At 44.8% G+C, this 25,094-nt stretch overlaps 2 protein-coding genes across 2 annotated transcripts in view; one reads left to right on the top strand and one right to left on the bottom strand.

The window, feature by feature from the left end:
• The window catches only part of LOC127231843 (leukotriene A-4 hydrolase-like), an 820,404-nt gene that overhangs the window by 264,108 nt on the left and 531,202 nt on the right, over positions 1–25,094 (bottom strand).
• The window catches only part of Thsd4 (thrombospondin type 1 domain containing 4), a 522,646-nt gene that overhangs the window by 78,416 nt on the left and 419,136 nt on the right, over positions 1–25,094 (top strand). Inside the window, exon 4 of the mRNA XM_051197674.1 lies at positions 9,173–9,534. Within this exon, the coding sequence (XP_051053631.1) occupies positions 9,173–9,534 (362 nt within the window). The remainder of the gene's footprint in view (positions 1–9,172; positions 9,535–25,094) is intronic.

Raw genomic sequence — 25,094 nt, 5'->3', positions numbered from 1 at the left:
TGTCTCTTCTAGACCAGGAACTTAGAATGTAAGAGACTTTTACATATGACCCCTTGTCTATGAAGAACAGATGAGAGACTTAATTTTTAGCAAGAGAATTAGAAGCCAGTGAAATGGGACATGATTTTGAATTAGTGCTGAAACCAAATACATTTAGAGTGGTGCCTACTTAGGGGCTTCCTGGTGGCAAGGAGAAATTTCCGGGGCTTTCTGTGAACAGGACACCATCCGCTCTTGGTTTAGTCTGTGCCTCTTACTCCCCACCCCACAGTCTGTTATGAATCTTTTCCTCTTTAATCTATTTATTTTTATTTATTGAGCAAGCAATATTGTAACCATGGCTGAAATTTTTGAAATTACAAGAAAGCTCCCAGACTCAGCTTTGGTAATAGGTCAGATGTTTTTAGTTTTCCATGTCTCCTTCCAGTCTTTGTTCATAGGCGTACAGAACCTTTACATTAGTATAATCATGGTGTAATTTCAAGTTTGTATTTGACATTTTTTTACTTTATATTATATTACAAGACTGCTTATTTCATTGTATTGTTCATGATTATGGTGTTTTGTTGAATCATGAAATCCTAACTTAACTTTATTTGGCCATCTTTTTATTTAGTTATGGATTGATCCCTTATATGATGTGGGTGTGGTGGTATGTAGTTACAGTTCCAATACCCAGCCTCTGGAGGGTCATGTGTTCAAGGCCAGCTATATGGGATTTATATAGTTCAAGATGAGGCTATATAGTGAGACAATCTCAGAATAAAAATGGGAAGGAGGCAGCCATGATGAAATAAAACCCGGCTGTGATGGAGCTGGTGTTTTCTTCCCTTTGCTTCTGGCAAATACACACCAACCATGTGTGTGCATGCATGCATGCATGGTGTGTGTGTGTGTGTGTGTGTGTGTGTGTGTGTGTGTGCGCGCGCGCGCGTGTGCCACAGCATGTATGTGGAGGATATAGGACAATAGGAATTGGTTCTCTGCTTCTATTATGAAGGTTCTAGGTTGAGCCTCCTTTCTGGCTTTCTGATGCTGGGATAAAACAGTAATGGCCAGGGCTTGGGGGAAAGCAGTGTTTATCTCATCTTACACTTCCAGATCACAATTCATCACTGAAGGAAGTCAGGGTAGGAACTGAATGAAGCAGAGAGCCAGAGGAGTGCTGTTTATTGGATTGCTACCCTGTGGCTTGCTCAGCCTACTTTGGCCAGGGTTGGGTTAAGCCCTCCCAGATCAGTCATTAATCAGGAAAATACCCACCACAGACATGCCCACAGGACCATCTGATGGAGGCAGTCCCTCATTTGAGTTTCCTTCTGTCCAGATGCATCCATGCTTGTGTCAAGTTCACAGAAACAAACAAACACAGTGGCCAGAGCAGTCACACCTCTTCCAGCAATCCAGAATAGCTGCTTTCTCTCCTTCAAATCCCATGCCAATGGCAGTCCTGGTTCATTTCACATCTCGTTAGTTACCACAGTTGATGTGTGCCATCATTTGCCATCATTTAGATACCATATAGAGTTCTTTACTGCAGGCCACAGAAACAGCAAATGAAAGGGAGGCCAGGTTGGGATGAGTCTAGGAAGTGAGTAGGATTTGGTTGTGAGTACCATTGAAAGCAATACCACCACAAGAATAGTGTCAGAGCATGGGCAGCCAAGGGAGCTGATGCTAGAGCAGAGGACCCAAACCCACTGGTCTCATGGTCACTCGTTAGGAGATAGCAACTCCAGTTGATCTACTCTGTCTATCTTGGATTCAACTAGAGAGGTCCCATACTGTTGGGGAAATGGCTCAGTCACTAAAGTGCTTATCTAGTACACACAAGGACCTGAGTTCCATCCCCAAATGCACAGAAAAAAGCCAGGCACAGTGGAGAGTAATGGTAATCCCAGTTAGGGGGTGGCAGAAATGGATTGATCCCTGGAGCCAGCCATCCTAGCCAAACTGGGGGATTCTAGGCCAGTGAGTGATTCTGTGTCAAAAAACAAGGAAACAAAGTGGATGATACCTTGAGAAACAACACCAAGGTTGACCTTTGGCCTCTATATGTGCATGCATACATATGCACTCACACACACACACACACACACACACACCCTATGCACTGGGTGGTTTTGTGTGTCAATTTGACACAAGATAAGAGTCATCAGAAGAAGGAGCCTCAGTTGAGGAAATGCCTTCATAAGATCCGGCTGTAAGGCATTCTCTCATTTAGTGATCAGTGGGGGAATGCCCAGCCCATAGTGAATGGTATCATCCCTGGACTGGTGGTTGTGGATTCTCTAAGAAAGCAAGCTGAGCAGCCACGAGGAGCAAGCCAGTAAACAGCACGCCCCCCCCCCCCATGGTCCCTGCCTCTGGGATCCTGTGCTGTTTGAGTTCCTGCCCTGACTTCCTTCAGTGATAAGCAACAATGCTGAAGTATAAGCCTAATAAACCCTTTCCTCCCCAGCTTGCCTTGTGGTCATGGTGTTTCATTGCAGCAAAAGAAACTCTAACACACACACACACACAGAGAGAGAGAGAGAGAGAGAGAGAGAGAGAGAGAGAGAGAGAGAGAGAGAGAGAGAGAGAGAAGGGGAGAGGGAGGGAGACGGAGACAGAGAGTGCTCCTATAATATGACCTCATAGTTTTTAAGAGGAAGAGGGCCTCCAAAGTCTTGTAGGATTATATCTAATGTATCTCTCCCTGAACTCTAGCCCTCACCTCATGGGAGACACATCATATTCTCCAGAGAAGGCTCTCAATGTGGTAGGTGCACTTTGGACATATCCGTTCTGTAACTGTCATTCTACTTATAAACCCTTACTACTCACATCCTTGAAACCCTCAGTGGAGTGCAAAGATTGCCACATTGATCCTATAGTTGAGTCTGCTTCTTAAGCATTGTAAGACTTTGTACTCATGCCATCTGTCCTCCAAATAAAGGGACATAGGAGTATGCCACCTGCCCCTGATAGATGCCCTTCTTAATCACCCAACAACCTGAGGGAGTGTCCATTTTCAAAGTTTCATCCACTAGACCGTGCTGTTGCTCAACGACTGATCTTCAAAGTGGGAACGAGAGCCATGGAAATGCATCCTGTGAGAAGCAGGCTCTGGCTGTGTTGAGCAGTTTCAGCATACGAGGATACGTTTGCCCCTCCCCTTTGCTCTTCCTGTTGTCACCCTTCGGTTTTCCCCTGTTCTTCCAGAGGAGGCTTGTCCCTTTTCCAGGGATGCTGACACTGTTCCTGTGGATATCGGTACCCACTCCTGCCCTTGCCCCTTGTATGCTGCTGTTTTCCATAGTGGGAGATGGTGTTTGCTCTTTGCTTATTCCTGTTTTCCTTTTCTGATCATTTAAGCAATTTTACTGAACTGTTCCTTAGGAGCCACCAGTCTCAGGGGAATGAGGTCATTCAAAAGTACTCACTTTAGTGAACTTCTGTTCAAATGTGCGTAACCACCCCTCAGGTGACTCCAAACATGGCTGAAATTGCCATAGGGCCTGTCCTGGCTATCTGTGAGCTCATAGAAATTTTGCTAACACTGTAACTTGTTTGATTCCTCCTGGAAGGATGACAGACAATAGCTGTTCTGGGTGTTCAATTAGATCAAACTAAAGCAATTAACCCTTTGGTTGGCCCGGGTTCCACATGGAATTACTGGTGGTTGTTAGTCCTGTTATTGCTATGCATATTCTAATAGGCGTGGCCTTGCTGCTGCCTTCGCTATTCATGATCCCCTGAGGCAGCCAGTTAGTGACACGAAGCTGGTAGACTTGGGCAGGTGGGTGTTGGAGCCACAGTGGCTTCTGCTCTTTTCATTCCTGCCACTCTGCTTGGCATGGAAAGATTTTCCAGTTGGGCTCCTCTGGTTAGCAGAGCTAGAGAATACTTAAGTCATAATAAGTTAAAAAAAAAAAAAAAAAAGCACATGAAATTGCAGCATTGTGGATCAGATCTGGTCAAAGAGAATTTTTTTTTTTAATGCTTCAACCTAATGCTTAAAGAGTGATAACTGCAGATTTCTTATATTATCCTACTTTTTGTTTTGTTTTCAACAATTAACATGTTATAAAAACTATTTTAACAAATGTAAATTGGCCTAATTCTAACAGAATCATTTTATTTCATTATATAGAAAGGGTACTTTTCATATAGTTGGACTCTTATTTAGAATTGTCTAGACTCTTCGTATTGTTTCCAGTTTGTTCTTTTCATATAATGATGTGATATCAACTCTTGTATATGTGTGTATAATATATATGTGTGTGTGTGTGTGTGTGTGTGTGTGTGTGTGTGTATGTGTGTGTGATATGTGAGAGTTTGAGCATAGCTAACATAAACTGTGTAGGTAGACTACTATTAAAACCCAGTTCTGGATTGTGTGGCTGGACTCTCACCATGGCAGTCATGGAATTTCAGGTCACTTATTGTAGAGTCACACTGTGAATTTGAGAATTCATGTCAGAAGCATAGGATGGGATATGGTTTTGTGTTCCCTTCCAATAGGATCTTGCCCAGTTTGGGAGCCGGATGCTCAATTAGGGTGGGATTAGTTGAGGAAAGTGGTCCCCTTGTAGCTGCATGTCTAATGGACTATTACAGAAAGCATATTGGTTATCTGTTACGGAGAGATTGTGAAGGGGCAGACAGCACATATCCCTAAAGGCATCAGAAACATCTTCCTGTCTCTGTTCCTTTATCCCCAACCATCCTTGCACTAGGAAAAACCATACATGTGGAATTACCCTTCTTTTGTTCCTATTTTCCACCAACAGAACAGGGAGGGTGGCAGTATCATACAGGAGAAAACACCCAGGGGACTAGAGGAATGGAGAACTGGAATTTAGGCTGCTCTGTGCCTCTCACTAGGTTGACACCATAGCATGTCACAGTTTCTTGGGATCTCAGTTTCTTCCCCTGCATGGAGCAGAATAAGACCAACTGATGGCACATTAGTTGGGGGGTGTGTGTGCTGGGACTGGGGCAGGGCTCTGAAAACATGACCTGGGTGGTGGTATCTTGCCTCTGTCCTGTCATGGGTCTGACTTATATGCCCATGCAGCCAACAGGGAGAAGGCTTGTGTTCATAGCCGCTGGTATACTTTCCTACCTTGTCCCCAAAGCCCAGTGCTTTCTGTTATTTGAACAAACCACTACAGACTCAATGGCATGAAACAGCAGAGGTGACTTTCCTCACTGTTCTGCAGGCCAGATGTCACCAACTATGTGTGGTTTCCCAAATCCCCAGGTGGAGACCCCTTCTCTGCCTCTTCAGCATCTGGTGGCTTCAGGCCCCCTGTGGCTTTTACCACACCCCTGCACTCTTTGCTTAGGTGGTTACATTGCCTTTTCCTCAGCACTGTGTCTTCTCTGCTTCAATGGACCCCAGCCCTTGCCTCTTTGCCTTGTTCTGTGTTCATAAACAGGAGGAAACCCTTCTCTCTGGGTGCTCAGTGCAGTGGGAGCAGACTCATGTACTCTAGTCAGCAGCTGCCAGTTAGCACCTGGGCCTGCCTCCTCTCATGTCTGTCTTATTCTTGCTTTGACCCTGTCTCAGCTGGCTTACCCCACATCACCCTTGCTCTGGCCCTCTGGATGTAGCTTCCCTAAATCAGCTTGTCGATGCCAGCTGAGGTCTGCTAATGACTTCAGGGTGACAACCCCCTTGCCCCTCTCTGCTTGGCTGATGCTTTTATTCCATCCTGCCCTAGTTACTTCCAGAACCTTCAGGAGCCAACTTGAGCTATACAGATGAAATGGGATGACCCAACTCTGCAGTTTTGTTAAAGGAAAGTGACCTTGATTATATGTCAGTAATGTCATGGTGACTGATGACCTGAGGCAAGAGCCATGGGGACAACTGGAGTGCTTACTCATGCTTATTAGGCAGGTTCCTGGTCAGTTCTCACAGCCACCTTGTGAGGCAGGCTTAGTGCCATCACTCTTGGGTGATATCATCTGTGACAACATGTGGCATCCTGGGAGTCAGCCTCGTCAGGTTTGTTCCAGATTATCCGTGGACTGCTTCACCACTTACATAAGACCTTTGAGCTGGCCAAAGCTAAGGTCAGTAAACACAAATGAAGATCCAGTGTCATCTGTAGGCATGTTGGCACTGCATAGAGAAGCCCATGGCTTGTTGAGAAGAATCCATGTTCTATAGAAAGCCACATATTTGCTCAGTGCTCCAAGGACAGGAAAGATGTTCTAGGAGGATGCCTTGGACAGACATGTCTGCTGGGAAGACAGCAAGTGCCAGAACTTGCAAGTTTTGAGAACTGGTTATATCTGAATCCAGTATAGTGACTGGGGACTAGTCACACAGTGTCTCTGAACCTCAGTTTCCCTTCCATAAAAGGGGATTGGTGGACAGGCATAAGACTCAGATTGTGGGGGACATGGAGATGGCTCATTGCTTAAGAGAACTGAGTGCTCTTCCAGAGGTTCTGAGTTCAGTTCCCAGAAACTTCATGGTAGCTCACAACCCTCCATAATAGGATCTGACGCCCTCTTCTGGTGTGTGGGCATACATGCAGAGCACTCATACATAAAACATAAATAAAATAAGACTCAGATTGCATACACAATCAGACATTCAATAGGTGCTTAGCAGTCACAGCTCTGCTGGAACTCCTTCCTGTATTTCCTCTGGGAGGCCTTCTCAAGCCTCCCACTCCCTCCACCCAACCAAGGCAGCCAGTCCCTCCTAGGAGCCTTCTCTTTATGTATTGACAGCATAAGCTGCTGGGCTTAGGCCACTCATGTGGATCTGGGCCTGATGTGGTTAGCTTGCTAGCTTAACATACTCTATGACCATCTGGGATGAAAGTCTCAGTGAGGAGTTATCAAGATCAGGTTGGCCTATGGGCAAGTGTGAGGAGAGTTTTCTTTGTTCTTTCTTTTTTAAATCTATTTATTTTACATCCCAGCAGCAGCAGCAGCAGCAGCATCCTCTCCCACCCTCCCCTCCCAGTCTCTCTCATTCTCACCCCTCAATCCCCTCCTCTTCTGTGTCCATCCAGGAAAGGGCAGGTCTCCCACAAGTGTCAATAGAACATGGCATATCAAGTTGCAATAAGAGGAAGCACCTCCCCATGTATTAAGGCTGGGCAAGGTGGCTCAGAATGAAAAGTAGAGTCCCAGAAGCTAGTAAAAGAGTCAGAGACAGCCCCTGTTCCCAATGTTTGGAGTACCATAAGAGGAACAAGCTACACAACTGTAACATAATATGCAGAGTACCTAGGCCAGTCTCTTGCAGGCTCCCTGGTTGTTGGTTCAGTCTGTGAAAACCCCTGTTATGTGAGCCTTCTCTTAGTGTCCTTGACCCCAAGGACGGTTTTCTTAATTACATTAACTGATATGGGATGACACTATACCTGATTTGGGGCCCCAGGCTGTATAAGAATAGAGAAAGTGAGCTCAATAGTAGACGTGCATGCATTAATTCATTTTTCTCTGTTCCTGAGTGTGGAGATGATGTGATTAGCTTCTTTCTTCATGTTCCTGCTATTTTGACTTCCCTATAATAACACACCTGGAGTTTTATCTAAAGCAAACCTATTATCCCCTAATTTGCTTACCTTCAGGGTGGCTGCCTGATTCTGACCCAGGTATACAGAACATGTCTGTGTTGAGGGAAAAATGTAGCTGTCTCCTCAATGGAAAGAAAAGATAGTTCATTCTGGAGCCAAATGTAAGTGGCCATGGTCCAGGTAAACAGATTCTGTTTAACCCAAACAGGATGTTCAAACATTTGTGACTTTTTTTTATAGTAACGAGGGAAAAGGGTAAACTTAAAATACATTGGTGGGAACACCAGTAGGTGGGTTACAGCCAAAACTCTGCTATAAACCTAAGATGTTATCTAATGACATTCTTAGCCTTTGGGTTGGTTTGAAGCTAAGGAGTCTATTTGTACATTCTAAAGAGGATTTGCCCCAAGGCTGTGAGGTCAAATCCAGAAGTGAGCAAGGGATGGCTATTAAGGGGACTAATAGGGAACCCAAGGTAATTTGAGGTCTGGCACTGCAACATTCCATAATCACAGTTCAGGTTGGTCAGTCAGCCTTGCAGAACCTTTAACAAGTGTGCAGCCTTTTTTTCTTGGAACTTCAGTTCATATCTGCATAACAAGGGACCCTTGATGGGAGTGGCTTGTAGCACAGTACCTAATATGACAGGTCTCCGGGAAGACCAGCCAGCTCAACAAAGTATGGAATTACTCTGGCTAGAGCTTGCATACTGTGATCTTTCACACTTCTGATGTGTATGGAAACATGAAAACTGTCATGATTGCTTGCTAATCATGCCAAACTTAATGCCAAACTTCACCGTCCAGGGCCTCACTTGTGGCTTAGAAGGCACTGGGACCATTCTCTTACCAAATGTACTGACATTGGAGGCTCAGAAGCTTCCTGTTTATGCTTAGGAGGTGGTGTGGGTGTGTGTGTCTGTGTGTCTGTGTCTGTGTCCCTGCAGCCTGGCTCCAGGCCTCCAAACTATTCTAGCCATTGCTTTTCTTGCAGCTAAAGGGAGCCCAGGCTTTGGGGGAAGGAATACAGGGTGAAGTTGAAGAACAGGACTCCTGAAGACTCCATACCTGCCCTTTGAGACCGTAACACTCGTACTAGTAACTTCCCTCATTGCTGGGACAAATAGCCCACAAAAGCAACTTAATGAAAGGTTTATTTGACTCATGGTTTGAGGGTGCAGCCCACCATGGAGAGGAGGAAAGTAGCTGCATCATGGGTATAGTCAGATAGCAGAGTGGATCAATGCCGCTGCTCCGCTATTGGTGTTTTGTCAGTGACCCCAGGCTACGGCATAGTGTCATCCTCAAATAGAGTGGGTCTTCCTACTGTATCTTAATCTAGAAAAACCCTCATAGATAAACCCAGAAATGTGTTGCCATGGTGATTCTAAGTCCCATCAAGTTGATAATAAAGATTAGTCATCACAGCGCTCAAAGCCAGGACTGCACTGTCACTGTCCTGGCTCCTGAACACTTAAATTGTCTCTTATGTCTAAGTTGGTATAGATTGTGACCTAGGCTGAATTATATGCTTTCTGTGTTGATTCTTACTTGTACCGTGTTTACATGAGTCCAGTAGAGAAACTAGCCCTGCCCCAAGCTTCTCAGGTTCAGGTCCCTGAGCATCCTATGTCTTTACAGGTCCCACAACGGATGGCAGTGGCAGAGGGAACCCCAGAGGACAGCGGTGGTGGCTCCCCAGGAGTTTGGGGTTCCTGGGGCCCCTGGTCTGCCTGCTCGCGCAGCTGCAGCGGTGGTGTGATGGAGCAGACACGGCCCTGCCTGCCCAGCTCCTACCGTGGTCGTGGAGGCTCACGGCCCAGTGGCCCTACACTGTCCTTCACTGGCCACGTTGTGTCAGCTGTACGCACTTCAGTACCACTGCATCGAAGCCGTGAGGATCAACATGCTCTGGTTGGCTCCAATGCCAGCCGCCCAGGCCCCACCGTGGCGCGAGGCAGCCGACACCCGCAGGCTCGGGGCCGAGAACATTCAGAGAGAAGGTATGTGCCCACAGTGGTCCCTGGGTCCGTCCTTGCCTTGAACAATAGCAGAGCCACTGCCTTGACTGTGCAGAGTGGAAGGAATTCTTGCCAATGCCCCTTCTGTTCATGAATGGGCAGGTGGAGGCCACAGAGCAGCATTTGGCCTGATCCTTCAGGCCAAGTCTATCCTTTGTTTTTCTTGGGGGGAAAGGTCCTTTACTTACCAAAAACTCACTAATTTGGCTAGACTGACCAGTCAGGAGCTGCCATGATTCCACCTGGCTCCTCCTCCCCAGCTACAGCTGGCTTTGCTTCCCCCCACCCCCATCCCTACCTGTGATCCTCAGATCCTCCTGCTTGCTTACAGGTACTTTACTGACTGAGCCACTTCCCCAGCCACCACAAAGCTTTTTACTTATTTTGCAGCCTCTACAGTCCCAAGGCCATTCCTACCCTGCTCTTTGATTGTAAAATTACTTTTTTAAGTGGAGGAAATTCTGAGATGTCATCAGACATCACACTTCCTGGAGACCTGTGAAGGTGTGAAAGGAGGAGGGGCCCTTGCGGGCTGGCTGGATACAGGCTAGAGTTATCTGAAAGGAGGAGCCTCAGTTGAGAAACCGCCACCATAACATATGGCTGTGGGGCGTTTTCTTAATTAGAGATTGATGGGGGAGGGTCCTGCTCATTGTGGGTGATGCCACCCCTGGGCTGGTGGCCCTGGGTTCTGTAAGAAAGCAGGCTGATAAAGTCATGAGGAACAAGCCAGTAAGCAGCGCCCCTCCAGGGCCTCTGCATCAGCTCCTGCCTCCAGGTTCTGCCCCAGGTCCCTGCTCTCACTGCTTTTGATGATGAACTGTTATATGGGACAGTGAGTGAAATAAGCCTTTTCCTTCACAAGTTGATTTTGGTCATGGCGTTTCAATAGCAATAGTAATAGCAATAGTAATCCTAATTAAGACACCTGGGTTCCAAAATGGCACCACTGTGCTGAGGTGGAGATTGGGGGAGAAGACTAGAAATCACTAGTCACAGGCTGTGTGGGTTTAAAGAGAGGACAGGAGGACAGAGACTTGCTCAACAGTGTCATCTCCTAAACAGACCTGGATAATCACAATGCTAAGTGACATACTGTAAGGATGGGGAAATTTCCTAATTGCCTAATAAAGGTGTGAGCCAGACCTATATTAGGCAATCAATGGCTGCTAAGAGGGAGAGATCAGTTTTTTCCAGGGATGAGACCCCTGATAGATTTTCCAGTCCTAGGAGGTCAGCTATAATTATGAACAATGCTAAATAGACTCAACAGAAAATACATAGATATATACAAACATTTTTATGTACATACATATGAACATATATATAAAATACTAATAAGGAAGAGGTCATGAATTCCAGAGGGAGTCTGGGAACACAGGACACAGGAGGATATGGAAGGGGGAGACAGAGGGGTAGAAGGGATGAAAATACAGTACTCATATATGAAATTCTCAAAAACTTTCAAAAAAAAAAAAAAAAAAAAAAAAAGACAGGCGTGTGAAGAGGTGATCTGTGTTGCCAGTCTTTAGACAGGTTACATGTTTGGAGTCTTAGATACCCCTCAGCTGTGGTTGCTGGATCCTACAATTCTATTTTTTTTTTTTTTTCTAGAAAGTTTCTAGTATGTGTTTTCAATAGGCCCTGGGACTGTGGATGCCTCTTTCTGGAAGCTTAGGGCTCAAGGCATCCTATTTTCTTCCTCACTACCACTGCCCCCCCCCACTTATCTGAGATACCTGTGGCCAATGGGATTTGATTGTTTATATGCGTATGGGTGTCATGCTTGTGTGAGAGCCACATGTGCTCAGAGGCTGGAGATGGCATCGTGTGCCCTGCTCTAGCACTCTCAGCCCATTTCTCTCACTGAACCTGAAGCTAGGCTGGTGATGACCAAGCCCCAGCAACCCTCCTGCCTCTGCCCCTCCCAATGCTGGGATCGCATAGAGGGCCATGCTCAGCTTCTTATGTGGGAACTGATCATGTGAACTGAGATCCTTGTGCTTTCAAAGCAAGTCCTCTTACCCACTGAGCCATCTCCCCAGACTGCCAACGTGTTCTAGAACACAGAACTGTCTGTGTTTTAGAGAGATAACTCGGGATGTATTTCACATATGGTTAACATTCCCTGTATGTTGTGGTGTAGCCACCATGGCCAAACCGAGGACTATTTCTGCAAGTAACCATGAATGCTTTCACCAAATAGAGTGACAATAAGACTCTAAATAGCCTAAACCAAATGAAGATCAAGTTTCCTGACCAGTGAGTATCATTACCAAAAACATAGTAAAAAGACAGAGAAAAAAACCTTGCTTTTCAGAGCTCTTTATTTCAAAACCGAGGTTCCTAAGGCTCATTGCATTCCCATTGCATGCCAGGTGCTGTTCTCGATGCTTTCTGCTGTCATCTGAGCCAGAGGCAAGGAAACAGAGGCTCACTTGAGACTGGCGGGGGTGCTTTCCCCAAGGCTCCAGAAGCAGTGGGCAGAGACGGGATTCACATTAAGGCGGTGGTGGCTCTAAGGAGTTGATAAAGCAACAATGATGCACTCGGTGTCTGGGTCCTGAGGAGTTTGAGTGACAACCCAGAGTTGTAGAGCGGTGTCAGACTCCTAGGTCCTTACTTGGGTCTCTCTGGGGCATCAGATTTTGGGCTAGAAACTTGGGACTGGGAGGGGGTCCTGGGTGGGGAAAGAGCTCTGTGGTTGAGCTTCTAGGAGATCTTCCTGGGGGTGCAGGCTCTGAGCTCACATGCCCCTGCCCATGCTGCAGGCATTTGGCTGCACATTTTGATCCCAGGCTACATTTTCTCTTCTCACTCATTGACAAAGAGCCAGTTGCTGCTTACTGTGAGGTTCCCACTACTCCTTTTTATCATGCTCATGTAATTTGACGTTTTCAGATGAAACGATCCAAATTTTAGCGGGGAGGCCTGTGCTGCTGACGAATGCTGGGTTCCTCCTGGCTCATGCAATCCAATTTGCTTATATTTATCAGTCATTAGGTGCTCACACAGTATATCTAACCCCAAGGAGAAATGTCAGCATGTTCCATGGAGAATTGGCCACTCTGTTCTCTGTTATGGGTTTGAGATTTGAGGCGGAGGCTGTTGGTGTTTAGCTGCTTGTAAAAACTGTTAGGTAGCTGAGCCAAGCAACTGAGAACTTAATTGGAGCCATATAATAAATAGAACTATTCAACCTCCCTACAAATATATGTAAAGTATCCAGTGTATTAGAAGGCCCTGGGACAGACCCAGTGGTAAATACAGACTGCTCTGTGAGACTGTAAGGCTCTTGCTGGCAGGCTGGAGCAGTTGCTTGTACACCTACCATGTCCTCATTCCCCGACCCCACCCTCACATTGCACCCACATGCATGCTTGCTCACCCGCATTCATGCACACACGTGGAGGTCAAAGGTCAATGCTTGATGTTCTTCTTCAATTGCTTTCTACCTTGCTTTTCTGGAAAAAAAAGTTCTCTCCCTGGACCTAGAACCTAGGACTTACTAGTTTGGTAAGAGGCTGGCTACTGAGCCCCAAATATCTCTTGTCTCTATCATCCCCCAACCCTGCCACTGAAGTTACAGGTGCATGCTGCCATATCTGGCTCTTTTAAATGTGGGTTCTGAGGGATCAAATACTGGTCCCTGTGCTTGTGCAGCAGGCAGTTTACTGACTGAATATCTCCACAGCCCAAGTTACTGCTTTTTAAGTGCAATATCCTTTCTGCACAGTCAGTCTGAAATGGCAGCTCAGTTTGTACCCCGATAGAAGCTGATCTGCTCTGCCACTGCAGTAGAACACTGGATTCCAGACCCAAACAGTGTATTGGCTTCCAGTCCTGACTGGAGACTAGGCTCCTTGTCCTGCCCAGCTCTGGAAACCCTCACATCTGCATCATATTCCAAACCTACCTCAGAATTTCTGGGGCTCATCCTCAGACAGGGACAACATTCCAGTCCAGCCCAATTTGGAAGCCACTGATCTTTGGAACACTGTATTTGTTTGGAAAGGACTGTGGAAATTAAACTTGTCTTGCAGAACTTTCTAGTTTAGTGAGTACATATCACAATCACTTATAGTATGTACAAGCCCCATCCTCTCCTTATCTACTGGAGATTCTGCTCTTCTGGTGTACATATCAGTGGTATAGGGATAGAACCCAGTTGAGAGCCACTGCTCTGGAGGGCTAGAGAGGACATGTGTACAAATGTCATTCGGCTTAACGTGACTATATAGTAGCAATCACAGTAATGGGAACAACGTTAAACCCTGGCTCATGTGCAATGCATTTAACACACCTTCACATGTCTACAAGGCAGATATGAACCGTTCTTCACATTTTACACACAGGCCCATAGACTCTCTGAAGAGTGTGGGAATGTACTCAAAACCGCCCACATCAGAAGCAGCAGCTGGTTCTGGCACACAAGGTCTGGCAGAGTGCAGCCTATGACTGATTGCCAGGGCTGAAAGGAAGACGGCAGATAACCAGCAAATGTGGTCAGAACAGCTGCCTAAAGAGCAGGCAGTCTTGAAAAGTGGAAGGAATATCATAGTCAAGATTTACTCTGAGTATCTCTCTCAGAGTATTCAACTCCATTCATCAGGAAACCCCTCTTGGCATCTAGTCCTAGGCACCAAAGAGGTTAAGAAAGCCAAAAGCCACAGTCCGTTTTCTGGGAGTCCTTACACTGTGGTGGTAGAAGATGAATAAGCTCTCTAGACCCTGCCCATGCTGGATGGTGATAGAGGATGGGCTGAGGGAGGGAGCAGTCAGGAAGAATGTCCACAGCAGCTAGGAGTGGAGCCTGCTCCTACGAATAGAATTTGTTTAATGAGATAAGTCTGGGCCCTTCTTTATTCTATTCGCTTCCATAGCAGGTCTTTTAAAATGTTTTCAAACACACATGCACACTGTAAGTTGCACTCTAAACCCTTAAAGAGGCCACCCCTGTTAGAGCTCTCTTACAGGCTTTGAGATTCAGAGTTTAAAGTTCTTGACCCTCAGTTGTTTCCTATCTCTCATGAGGTTAAGAATAATAGAACTGATTGTGATGGTTAATATTGTTACCAACTTGACATTGTCTAGAATCACTAAGGAGACAAGGCTGTGGGTATGCCTGTAAGAGATCCTCTAGAGTGTGTTAAGTGAGAAAACTTACCCTGACTGTGGGTGGCATCATTCCCTAGGCCGGCATGCTAGGCTGAATAAAAAAGAAGGGCACGGAGCACCACCATCTATCTCTCCCTGCTTCCTGAGTGTGCATGCTATGTGACCTTACACTCTACTGCCATGCCTTTCCTGCCACAATGGTCTGCCTGAAGAACTGAGTTCATATCCCCAGTGCCCATATAAAAGCCATACATGGCATACACATCTGTAACTCCAGCTCTGGGAGGTGGAGACAGGAGGAACCCAGGAGCTTATTGGCCAGTCTTCCCCAACCTGTGAGCTTCAGGTGTAGAGAAAGAGCATGCCTCAGAAAGGTGACTGAAGAAAGAGTCTAACACCAACCTTCCACAATTACATGGGTGAACGTACCAGCTCACACATATACATGTCACCCCCCCTACACACACATACACACATGTGTATGTTGTGTGTGATGTTAGTCAAGTCCTTTATCACTAAGCTACATCTTAAGCCCTGTTGTATATATTTGAACTCAGTTTTTTTTTTTTTTTTAATTGGAGGGGAAAAAAAAGAGATGGCAGAGTTGATATAATAACAAGGTTCCTCCCAGGCTCCCCTTCCCTCCCAGTCATAAGCACTTATTTTAAGAAATTATGGGGGAAGTCTTGTGAAAAGTGTCTTCAGTTCCATGGGTGCGGGCTGCCACACTGCTGTTTGCTCTGGCAGGACTTAACCTAATACCTTCCCCTGCTCTGCCATCCATTCCTTCCCCTTCAACCACATCAGGGGCACAACCTTAGGAAGTGAGGAAGAACCAGGCCCACGTGCCTTTATGGAATCCATTGGCTAAGACCTGAATGTTGAACTCCTTCTGCCCGGTGCCTCCCCAGACTGCCACTGCCCTGACTCAGCAGCTCAGGGATGTCACTCTCATGGAAGGCATTTCTGAACAAGTTGTAGGGACAGAGGGTGGGGAGCCCTGGCCCTGGGGTCTTGGCTGCACCCAGGCTGTGTTACCTAGATCTCCTCCTAGACTAGATCTCATTTCCTGTTGGGCTTCAGGTTTCCACCTGACCCACTGAGCCGTTTCCCTATCACCCCATCTTAGTCATCTTTAAGTATATAGTTCAGTGACATTAAGTGCATTCTTCTTGGTGTGAGGCCAGTTACTACCATTCATTTCCTAACTTGTTTCATCTTCCCAGACAGACTCCAACCATTACACAGTAATTCCCACTTTCTCCTTACACCAGCCTGGGCCCATACCATTTTATTTTTTGCCTCGGCACTTTAACTCTCTTGCATAAATGGAGTCAGGTGTTATTTGTCATTTATGATTGAATTGTTTCACTCAGCCTAATGTCTGCAAGGTTTGTCCATGTTGTCATGTTACAGACTCCCTTTCTTAGGTTGAATAATACTCTATTGCATGTATGTGCCACGTTTTGTTTATTCATTCATCCCTCAATGGGCACTGGGGTTGCTTCCAGGTTTTAATTGCTGTAAATAATGGCTGCCATGAACACGGGTATACAAAGGTCTCTTCATGGATTCACTTTGAGTTCTTTTGGGTGGATGCCCAGAAGCAAATTGGAATCACACTATCTTTCTATTTTTCATTTTTGAATTATATTTATCTATTATCGTTGTGTGTGTGGACGCACAAGCATCTGTCCTGGCATATATGTGGAGGTCAGAGAACAACTTGTGGAAGTCACTGTTCTTCCTTCCACGGTGTGGGTCCCAGGGATTGAACCTGGGTCTTTAGGCTTGGTGGCAGGTGCTTTAACACACTGAGCCCTCTCAGAAGCCCTCTAGTTTCAATTCTTTCAGAACTGACACACTGCCCTCCCCAGTGGCTGTACCAGTTTATGTCCCCATAACAGTGCACAGGGGTTCAAATTTCTCTGTGTCCTGTTTGTCTGTGCACTCATATGGAAGCCATCCTAACAGTTCTGGTGGAGCATCTCATTGTGGTGTGGATTTACATTTCTTTTCATGCTCTTGCTGGGCATTTATGTTTCGTCTTTGGAGAACTGTCTCCTGGTGTCCTTGGAGAACCTTTCCTTGAATAACATCAAAACCACCATGGTTGTCATCCCATTCTCAAAATATTTGTACAGTGCAGATGCCATCCAGAACCAATCCCTGGTCCTCAGAGTCAAGAACACAGCCTGTGTTGATAGTTTTTAGTCAATTGATTTCAGTTTCCGCCAAGACAGTATACAGAACAGCAGCCACTTCCTCCAGGACTTCAGGAAATTTTTGAGATCCCTGGCTGCCCAAGGGCCTGCTCTCAGGCCTTCCCTCCTCATGACCTGCAATTCTTACACTTGCCTTCACTGGCCTGTTGGTTTGATTACACCTGTTAGCCAGCCAGAACCTGAGAAAGGGGCACTCAGTAGCTTTTCATCTCCTTCCCAGCAGGCACTGCAGATCTCAGCTTTTACATCTTAGAGATGTACATGTGGGTGTTCAGACATGTAATACCATCTGGAAAAAGAAGGGTCTCTCTTCGTGTTTGTGTGTGTATGTGTGTGTGTGTGTGTGTTTGTGTGTTCCTTTGGATGTTTTGGGTATAAAAAAGACTGAGAAGCATGGGCTGCCCAGAACTCCTTTGAGAAATGAAGCTCATTTCCTTTTGGAGATGCCCAGCCAGGTCAGGATGCCCTGATCCAAGCTCTACAGACAGACTTGAATGAAGGGATGATTTATCATCAGATATCAATTACTGGCATTTTGTTTTTACTTTATTATTTCATCATTTCTTTGGTGTGTGTGTGTGTGTGTGTGTGTGTGTGTGTGTGTCTGTCTGTCTGTCTTTGTGTCCCATGGCATTTAATTAGGATTGCAAGAATGAACATGAGTGGGGGTTATTTACTTGAGCAAGGGAAACTCACTTGTGGCTGCACCACTGAGGAATGTGATCCCAACCCCCCACTACCATCTTCCCACCTCTGCTGCCAACCACTGTCTGTTAACTGTCTAGCTCTCCAGGGAAGTGGAACTTTATGAGTCCTCTTCCCCATCCATGATTGGCATGTTGATGGGCCCAGTCTCACACAGGCAGCCTCTGCTGCTCTGAGTTCATGAGAGCAACTACTGTGCCATGCAGTTACGGAGCAGTATGGCAATAATCTGTGGAAGCCTAGGCTCGGGACTATTTATTAAGGAATGAAATGGTAATAACACACTCATGAATACAGAATGAAATGGTGCAGCTGCCTCTTTGTCCACCAGGAAAGGATGGGGAAAACTCCAGACCAGGTCAGGAACCCCTCTACATCCAAGAGGGAGCATGAACCTCCTCACTCCCTCAGAGAAAACCACACCCATCAGGCAGACCCATTCCATTCCCTTGGTCCTTAGACTGAATGACCAAATCCCCACAATTTAATAGAGTTTAATAGAGTTATGTATCGCAATGTAGGAGAACAGAGGCTGTGATTGGCTTGAATTGACAGGTTTGGGGTCTCTGTCTGACTCCATCATTTTCTGGCCTGTGTCCTGCCCACATTGCCCAGATCACAGTGTTGGCTCTGCTTCTGCCATCTCATCCCCACCCCTGTCAGGAAAGCAGTAGTTATTGGCCAGTGAGCCCAGGCTTGCTTCTTTAGTCCTGATGATGGTGTTCCACTCACCACAAACATAATTGCTTAAAATGATGAAAACAAATCATAAAAAGAACTCTTCAAGCCAGACATCCAAGATTGAGTTGCTGGCAAGACTATGTTCTTTCTATAACTGCAGGGAGAATTTTCCTTCCCTTTCCAGCTTTCCAGAGGCCACTGCAGCCCTCTCTTTATAGACCCCCTCCCTTTTGTTAGCTAATAGCCATCTGGGAACCTTTTGTTACACCCAGGTATAAAACATGGCTGGGCAAGAAGAAGCCTGCCAAATGCTGTTCTTTGGGAGGCTTTGTTTTCCATGGCGTTAGGCAGTAGTGAGTTATGGTAATAGGTGGATGGGGGCAGTATCAAGTATGTAATATACATTATATTGAGAAATTGTCATGTTATTTTTGAGCTCACTGAGATGTAGGATGTAGCTGAATGTGGGAATGGGCCTACCACCTCACCAACTTCAGACCCAAGCATGTTTATGTCAAATGGCCTTCAAGACCCCTTATCTGGAGATGAGCTGCCACTCCCCCCAAGCATGTGACACGAATGAGCGAAGAGCAAAAGAAAAGGCATGCGCTCTTGGGAAGAAAGTTGGGAAAAACCAGAGGAGTAGGAAATCTGCTATGAGGCTATCTCCTAGGAATGACAGAAAAGCTTCACCCATGATCCCTCAATAATATGGCTGCCTAAATGAGGACTGAACACAGCCAATACTAATTGACATCCTAGCATGGAAGGGAAAAATCTTAGGGGGCTCTAACCTTAGACAGAGAACTAAAGGCAGGTAAGAAATGCTGAGTGTGGGCAAGTTACTCTTCCCCAGGGATGAGCCTCCAAATTGGTTATCCAGTACCATTTTCTCAGTCCTGGAATCATATACATATAAGCAGCATTAAATGAACCCAGTTGGTTGTATTTATTTTTGTGTATGTGTATGCATGTATGTGTACATATATGTATATATAAATACATACAAATGTATACACACAATTAAAAAGAGGCCATGAATTTGAGAGGAGGGGGGGTTGGGAGTAGGTGGAAGGCATTGGAAGGAGGAAAGGGTAAGGAGAATAATGTACTTTTATTTTAATCTAAAGAATTATATATATATATATACACACACACATATATATATATATATATATATATATAAATATATTTTAAAAAGATGTTGTACTGATGAACATATGAACTCACAGAGACTGTGTCAGCACACACAGGACCTGCACAGGTCTGCGCCAGATGGGAAACAATTTTTTAACCTTTTATTAAGTTTTAAGTGAAAAATTTTAGGTACCCACATTACGGGCGCCATTTTGTTACAAGTAAGTTTTCCCATCAGCCTGTTCCCACTGCCTCGCTAGCCCCAAATAACATGCAGAGACGCTGTGTTAGGTATAATACTGTTGGCCTCTTACTAGCATTTCTTTATTAGCTAGGTCTGTCTTAAATATTAACCCATTTCTATTAATCTAAATGTTTCCACATGGTCTTGGCTTACTGGAGAAAGGGTCCAGAGTTCTGCTCTCTCTGTCCTCCATGTTGAATCTCCTCCCTACTCTCCCTGAGTACTCCTTGGCATTAAGGGCAGACCCCATGCCAGCAGTAGATGGCCAATACAAAATGAATTCAATGATATATTTGAAGATAGTTTTTTCCCTTATAATGCTTTGTCTGAGAATTTTTTTAACCTTACAGGTGTCTTGCATATGTTTGTGTGTGTTCTTGGTTTTGTACTTTAATGGGATTTCTGAATGTGTGTATCTCTGGTTTATTTGTGTTTCTTGTACTTTTTCTTTGGATCTTTTTTCCCCATATTTGTCTTATTCAGGGCTATTTGTTTTTTATTATTATTACTATTATTATTTCTTTTCTTTCTTTCTTTTTTTAGACAGCTTTTTGCTTTGTAATGAGAGACAAAGAAAGGGTATGGGTTTGGATAGGTAGGGAGGTAGAAACAATTTGGAAGGAGTTGGGGGAGGGGAAACCTTAATTGTATGAAAAAATATATTTCAAATATATTTTTAAAAAGAAATGGAAAGAAAACACTTTGTGCCCTTGAAAATGGTTAGAAGGCAAACTACTTCCAACACAGGTTCCTGTCATTTATATCCTGTGATACAAAATCGGAACAGTGGGAGAGACCAGCTGAAAGGTTAGCCATTGGAAGTGCGGCTACCACTTCTCAGCCATGGAGAGAAAGCTTAGTTGGGAACCCCAACTGACTGCCTCAATGGGGTTTCCTTAGTTTCTGCCGGATGTTTTGAGCATCCAGCTTGATGATGTTTTTTATCTATTTGCCCTTGCTATTTATTATTTTACTTCAGCTTGTGAAAGTAATAAGTCCCCTTATTCAAAACTGAAAGTATGGCTGTTATAGATCATTCTCCAGACCATAAGCACAGTGTTATATCCTTGTACTAGCCTCTAGTATAATGACCCTTAGCCGTATAAGTGAAACAGCTGTTTTGGGATTCATTAGCCCTTAACAGCAGCCTGTGATACAGCTCATGATCCTGGGTCTGAGCCCCTCATCCCTAGAGACTGGACAGCTGTCTGGTGACCAGGCCCTGTAGGTTCTTTTCTTCAGCTTCTTACAGCCACATTGCTTTCCCAGCTCAGCCTGCTCTTTGCTCACTGCAATAGATGCTCTGCTATGTCTGTTGCTTCTTTCTCATTGTTACTAGTTAGCCCCTTGCCTATTATTACTGATAGTAAGCTAAGGCTACTTTAAGAAAGCTCTTTATAGGACTAATATTGCTACACCAGTGGCGCCAGTACAAGAGGTATCTCTCAAAGCTCACTGTTTATGTAGTCAGAGAAGAGGTGCTTGGACCAATCACAACACACCTTGCATGTTAATGAAGTTTTGTGTTTGGGCCAATCATAGTCTTTCCTCCTCAGCCCCAGTTAACCACAAGCTCCCTGATAGATATCCAAGGAAATTAACCCCACTGTGGCTTAAGAAGAAATTATTTTAAGGTCACCTACAGTTCAGCTAGGCTTGTTATTGCAAAGTATCTAGTATAAACTGTTCCAAGTGGAAGGAGCTGAGGCTGGGAGCTGGTGCAGTCAGCTACCATCCTTGTGTAGTTCTCTAGTTATGTCCATGAAGTGTTCAAGATGGCTGGTGCCAGCATAAGGGTAGTTTAATTGGCTGTTTGACTAATGATCCTTTACCCAGAGTAGCCAAAGCAGCATAGATTAGGATACCAGCTTCTAATCAGGGAGTCAAACTGCCTTATCCTCCATCACCTTTGCTTACTTACAGGAAAATGAACATGAGAGGGAGTGATCACAATAAGAATTACTATGGTTAACTCTAATAATGGTTTTTAATAGAGTTTAACAATTCTTAACATTTACATACTTAGTACTCCAGGCAGCGATGGCTTCCCTGTCCATCTCAACATCATTACAGTCTCATACTCTACCTGTTATTTCCTCCTACTGTTATTTACCTGTCTGCCCTTCTTATTGGACCTGTGTGATTTCAATGAGTTATACTGACAATCCAGAACAATTTTGTTCTAAGTTCCTAGGCTTAATCTCTACTTTTCCACTGTCTTTTAAAGATTTATTTTATTTTTAGTTATGTATTTGTGTGTTATGTGTGCATATGCACATACATGCAGGTGCTCACAGAAGCCAGAAGAGGCTGTCAGATCCCCAAGAGCTGGAGTTTTAGGCAGTTGTGAGCAACTTGGCTTGTTTTTTGGCTGGGATTTGAACTTAGACCCTCTGTAAAGGTAGCAAACACTTAACTGCCAAACCATCACTGCACCCTGTTGGCTTAATCTTAACTGCAAAGTCCCATTGCCATGTAAGGTAACATTGACTGATTGATGCATACCCTTGAGACTGACTAGCCAGCCTATTGTTGTTCTATAATATCTCAAGATCATTAGGATTTCCAAGTGGTAGAACAATTTCCATTCAAGTTGGACTATCTACCACCCTTCTACCGTATGCCTTGTTGTTTGTGGAATTAGGTGATATTTCTCAGAAAAACAAAGAGGGAAAACCACACATTCCCCACTCTTACCCTTAAGTATTTTTATTCCAATTTTTGGTATTAATTAGGAATGGTTATAATAATGAAGTTAAGATAATACATGCCCAAGGCATGGCCCCGCATCTCAAAGCCACAGCTCAGTTCCTAGTTCTCACAAAATGCTTTGGTTCTGGGTAAGTCACTTCATTTCTCAGTCTTAGTTTCCACACTGGTGAAGTAAAATGGTTTTGTTGTTAAGGGCTTTTATGTGTTACAGTGGCAAGCTATTGTATTTGTTTGGGTCTCATGTAGTCCAGACTGACTTTCAGCTCACTATGTAGCTGAGATTGTCCTTACCTTCTGATCCTTCCTGCCTTAATTTCCCATAGGGCTGAGGATCAAAACCCATGTTTATGCGTGTTAGGCAAGTACTTTACTACCAGGGCAGTTCTATCCCTAACACCAGTTACCATTTTAAATGACACTACTATTGCCATCCAATATAAGAGGAAGAGAAGGTAGCTAGGAGATTCAGCTCATAGGCATGCTCTCAGGTATCCTTCTGGAACATTTGGCAGTTTCTTTTTCTCCTCTCTATGCATGGGTGTTACAATTCCTCAAATCCATGCCTTCAGACTTGTGTCTCATCCCATGGATTTTTCTTAAGTGCCACTCACTTCCTCTGGTCTCTGGGGGTGGGGGCTTCAGTCTTTTTGCACTAGAAGGATTCCTGTTTCTTACCTTGTTGAAGTTCCTGGAGCTGGGAGTCATTAGACCCCACTTCCTGTCTCAGATTCATCATTAGCTGATGGCAAGACCTAGGGGAATTGCTTAATGTAATCTATAAAACATGGATAATTACATGTCCTTTGTCTACCACACGGGCGTGTCATGGGGGGCGGTCAAATGAGGTAACAGCTGTAAAAGTTCTTCAGAAAAATATAAAACTACTCAAAACAACATGATGTAGCTATTTTATATCATTAAGCAGATAATCTTTGGGAGTTGTTTTGTAACTTCTTGTATGTATGTGTTCAGGCATGCCCATATATATGTGTAACTTATATGCATGTGCTTATGTGTTAATATGTGAGCATTTTTTAAAAAAGTTATTATTTATGTGTATAAATGTGTGTATATTTGTGTGTGCACATGCCTACGTGCCACATGTGAAGGCTTCCCAAGGGAAGAGAGTAGAACCCCTGGAGTTGGAGTTAACAGCCACTGTATATGGGTGCTAGGAACCAAACTTAGTTTCTCTAGAAAACAAGTGCTCTTAACCGTTGAGCCATCTTTTTAGCTCTGTGTGTGTGTGTGTGTGTGTGTGTGTGTGTGTGTGAGAGAGAGAGAGAGAGAGAGAGAGAGAGAGAGAGAATGAGTGTGTGTGAGAGAGAGTGTGTTGTGAGAGAGTGTGTGTGAGTGTGTGTGTGTATGAGTCTGTGTGTGAGTGTGAGTGTGTGTATGAGTGTGTATGAGAGTGTGTGTGAGTGTGTATGTATGAGTGTGTGTGTGTGTGTGTGTGTGTGTGTGTGTGTGTGTGTGTTGGCTAAGCTTCATTAGCTTTCAAACAGGCCAGACAGGACCGTGTCTCCATCACAGGGTTTCTTCATCCATTCCCACCTCTCCCTGACCAGGTCCTGGCTGTAGGTAGCAATCATTTGTTTTGCAGATCCTCCTTTCCTCCAATTGTAAGCTATGTTTTCTCATTATTAAATCTGGGGTAATAAGTTAGTTCTGCCCTGAGGTTCCTGGGACTGAGGGCTCCCTTCATGATAGAGAGGAACATTTTCTGTTAGTTCAGATTCATGGAGCAGCAGTACTCTGGTTTCCTGACCCTCCCTAGACACCTAGGGAGTTTCTATATTTGGTACAGGGGTCAGTCAGAAACCATATAGTAAGGGGAAGGGAAGTCTAATGCCTTGTCTGTGTTTCTTTTTGAAAAAAATAAAATAAAAAATAAATCATCTTTGGCCACACTGGGTAGGTAAGGAGAAAGCAGGTCCAAGTGTTTGCCATGTGAGCTTCATGCTTTGGTACTGTTGTTGTTGTTGCTGTTGTTTTTCTTCCAAGCAAAGATTTGTTTCTTTCCCTTTTGAGTCACGACTACCACGTGGCCCTTAAGTTGTTTGACAAGAAGTTCCCTGTGGATGCTAAGCAGATAAGCAGTTTCATGTGCTTTGTTTCTGGATGTGAGACCTTAGTCCTCAGTCTGTCACAGGGCTGGGCTTACCCGTGTGTACATTTCTGCCTGTAGGTTAGGGAAGATTGGAGCCAGATCTTGAAGCTTGGGTTACTCTGATCCCAGACAAGCCTCCAAAGAGCCCTTGTTCACTCCTCGTGGCATTTTGTTAAGTGTCAGAAGTATTCCATTAGTTATCAGAACAAAGATCACATTCGCTGTGAAGAATGCTGTATTGAACCCTCTCCAAGCCATTCAGAACTGATTCAGGAAGAGAGATACAGCAGGCCATGGAAAAAGCCTGCCTACAATATTTGTGATCCAGAGGGTGGGGAGCCTGGCTTAGACTATGGAACCCTGGGGCTTAGGGGCACACCTAGTGGTGGCCTCAATTGCCTGCATTAAGGATGGAGGGGAATTTCCTGTGTGAGTAACTAGTGTTTCTTTCACAGGTGCTGTCTGCCAAAGCCTGCACATGCTGCTGAATCTGTCATAGTAATGGCATTCATTTCTGTGTGTTACTTTAGTATCGCGCTTCCCTGGGACACTGAGATGCGTTAAAGATGGACACACTGTCTTGCCATGGTGTAGGGCAGTGTGAGACTTG

This window comes from Phodopus roborovskii, unplaced genomic scaffold (assembly GCF_943737965.1).
Source record: "Phodopus roborovskii unplaced genomic scaffold, PHOROB, whole genome shotgun sequence".
Lineage (NCBI taxonomy): Eukaryota > Metazoa > Chordata > Mammalia > Rodentia > Cricetidae > Phodopus > Phodopus roborovskii.
This window is presented reverse-complemented; position numbering and strand designations above follow the sequence as displayed.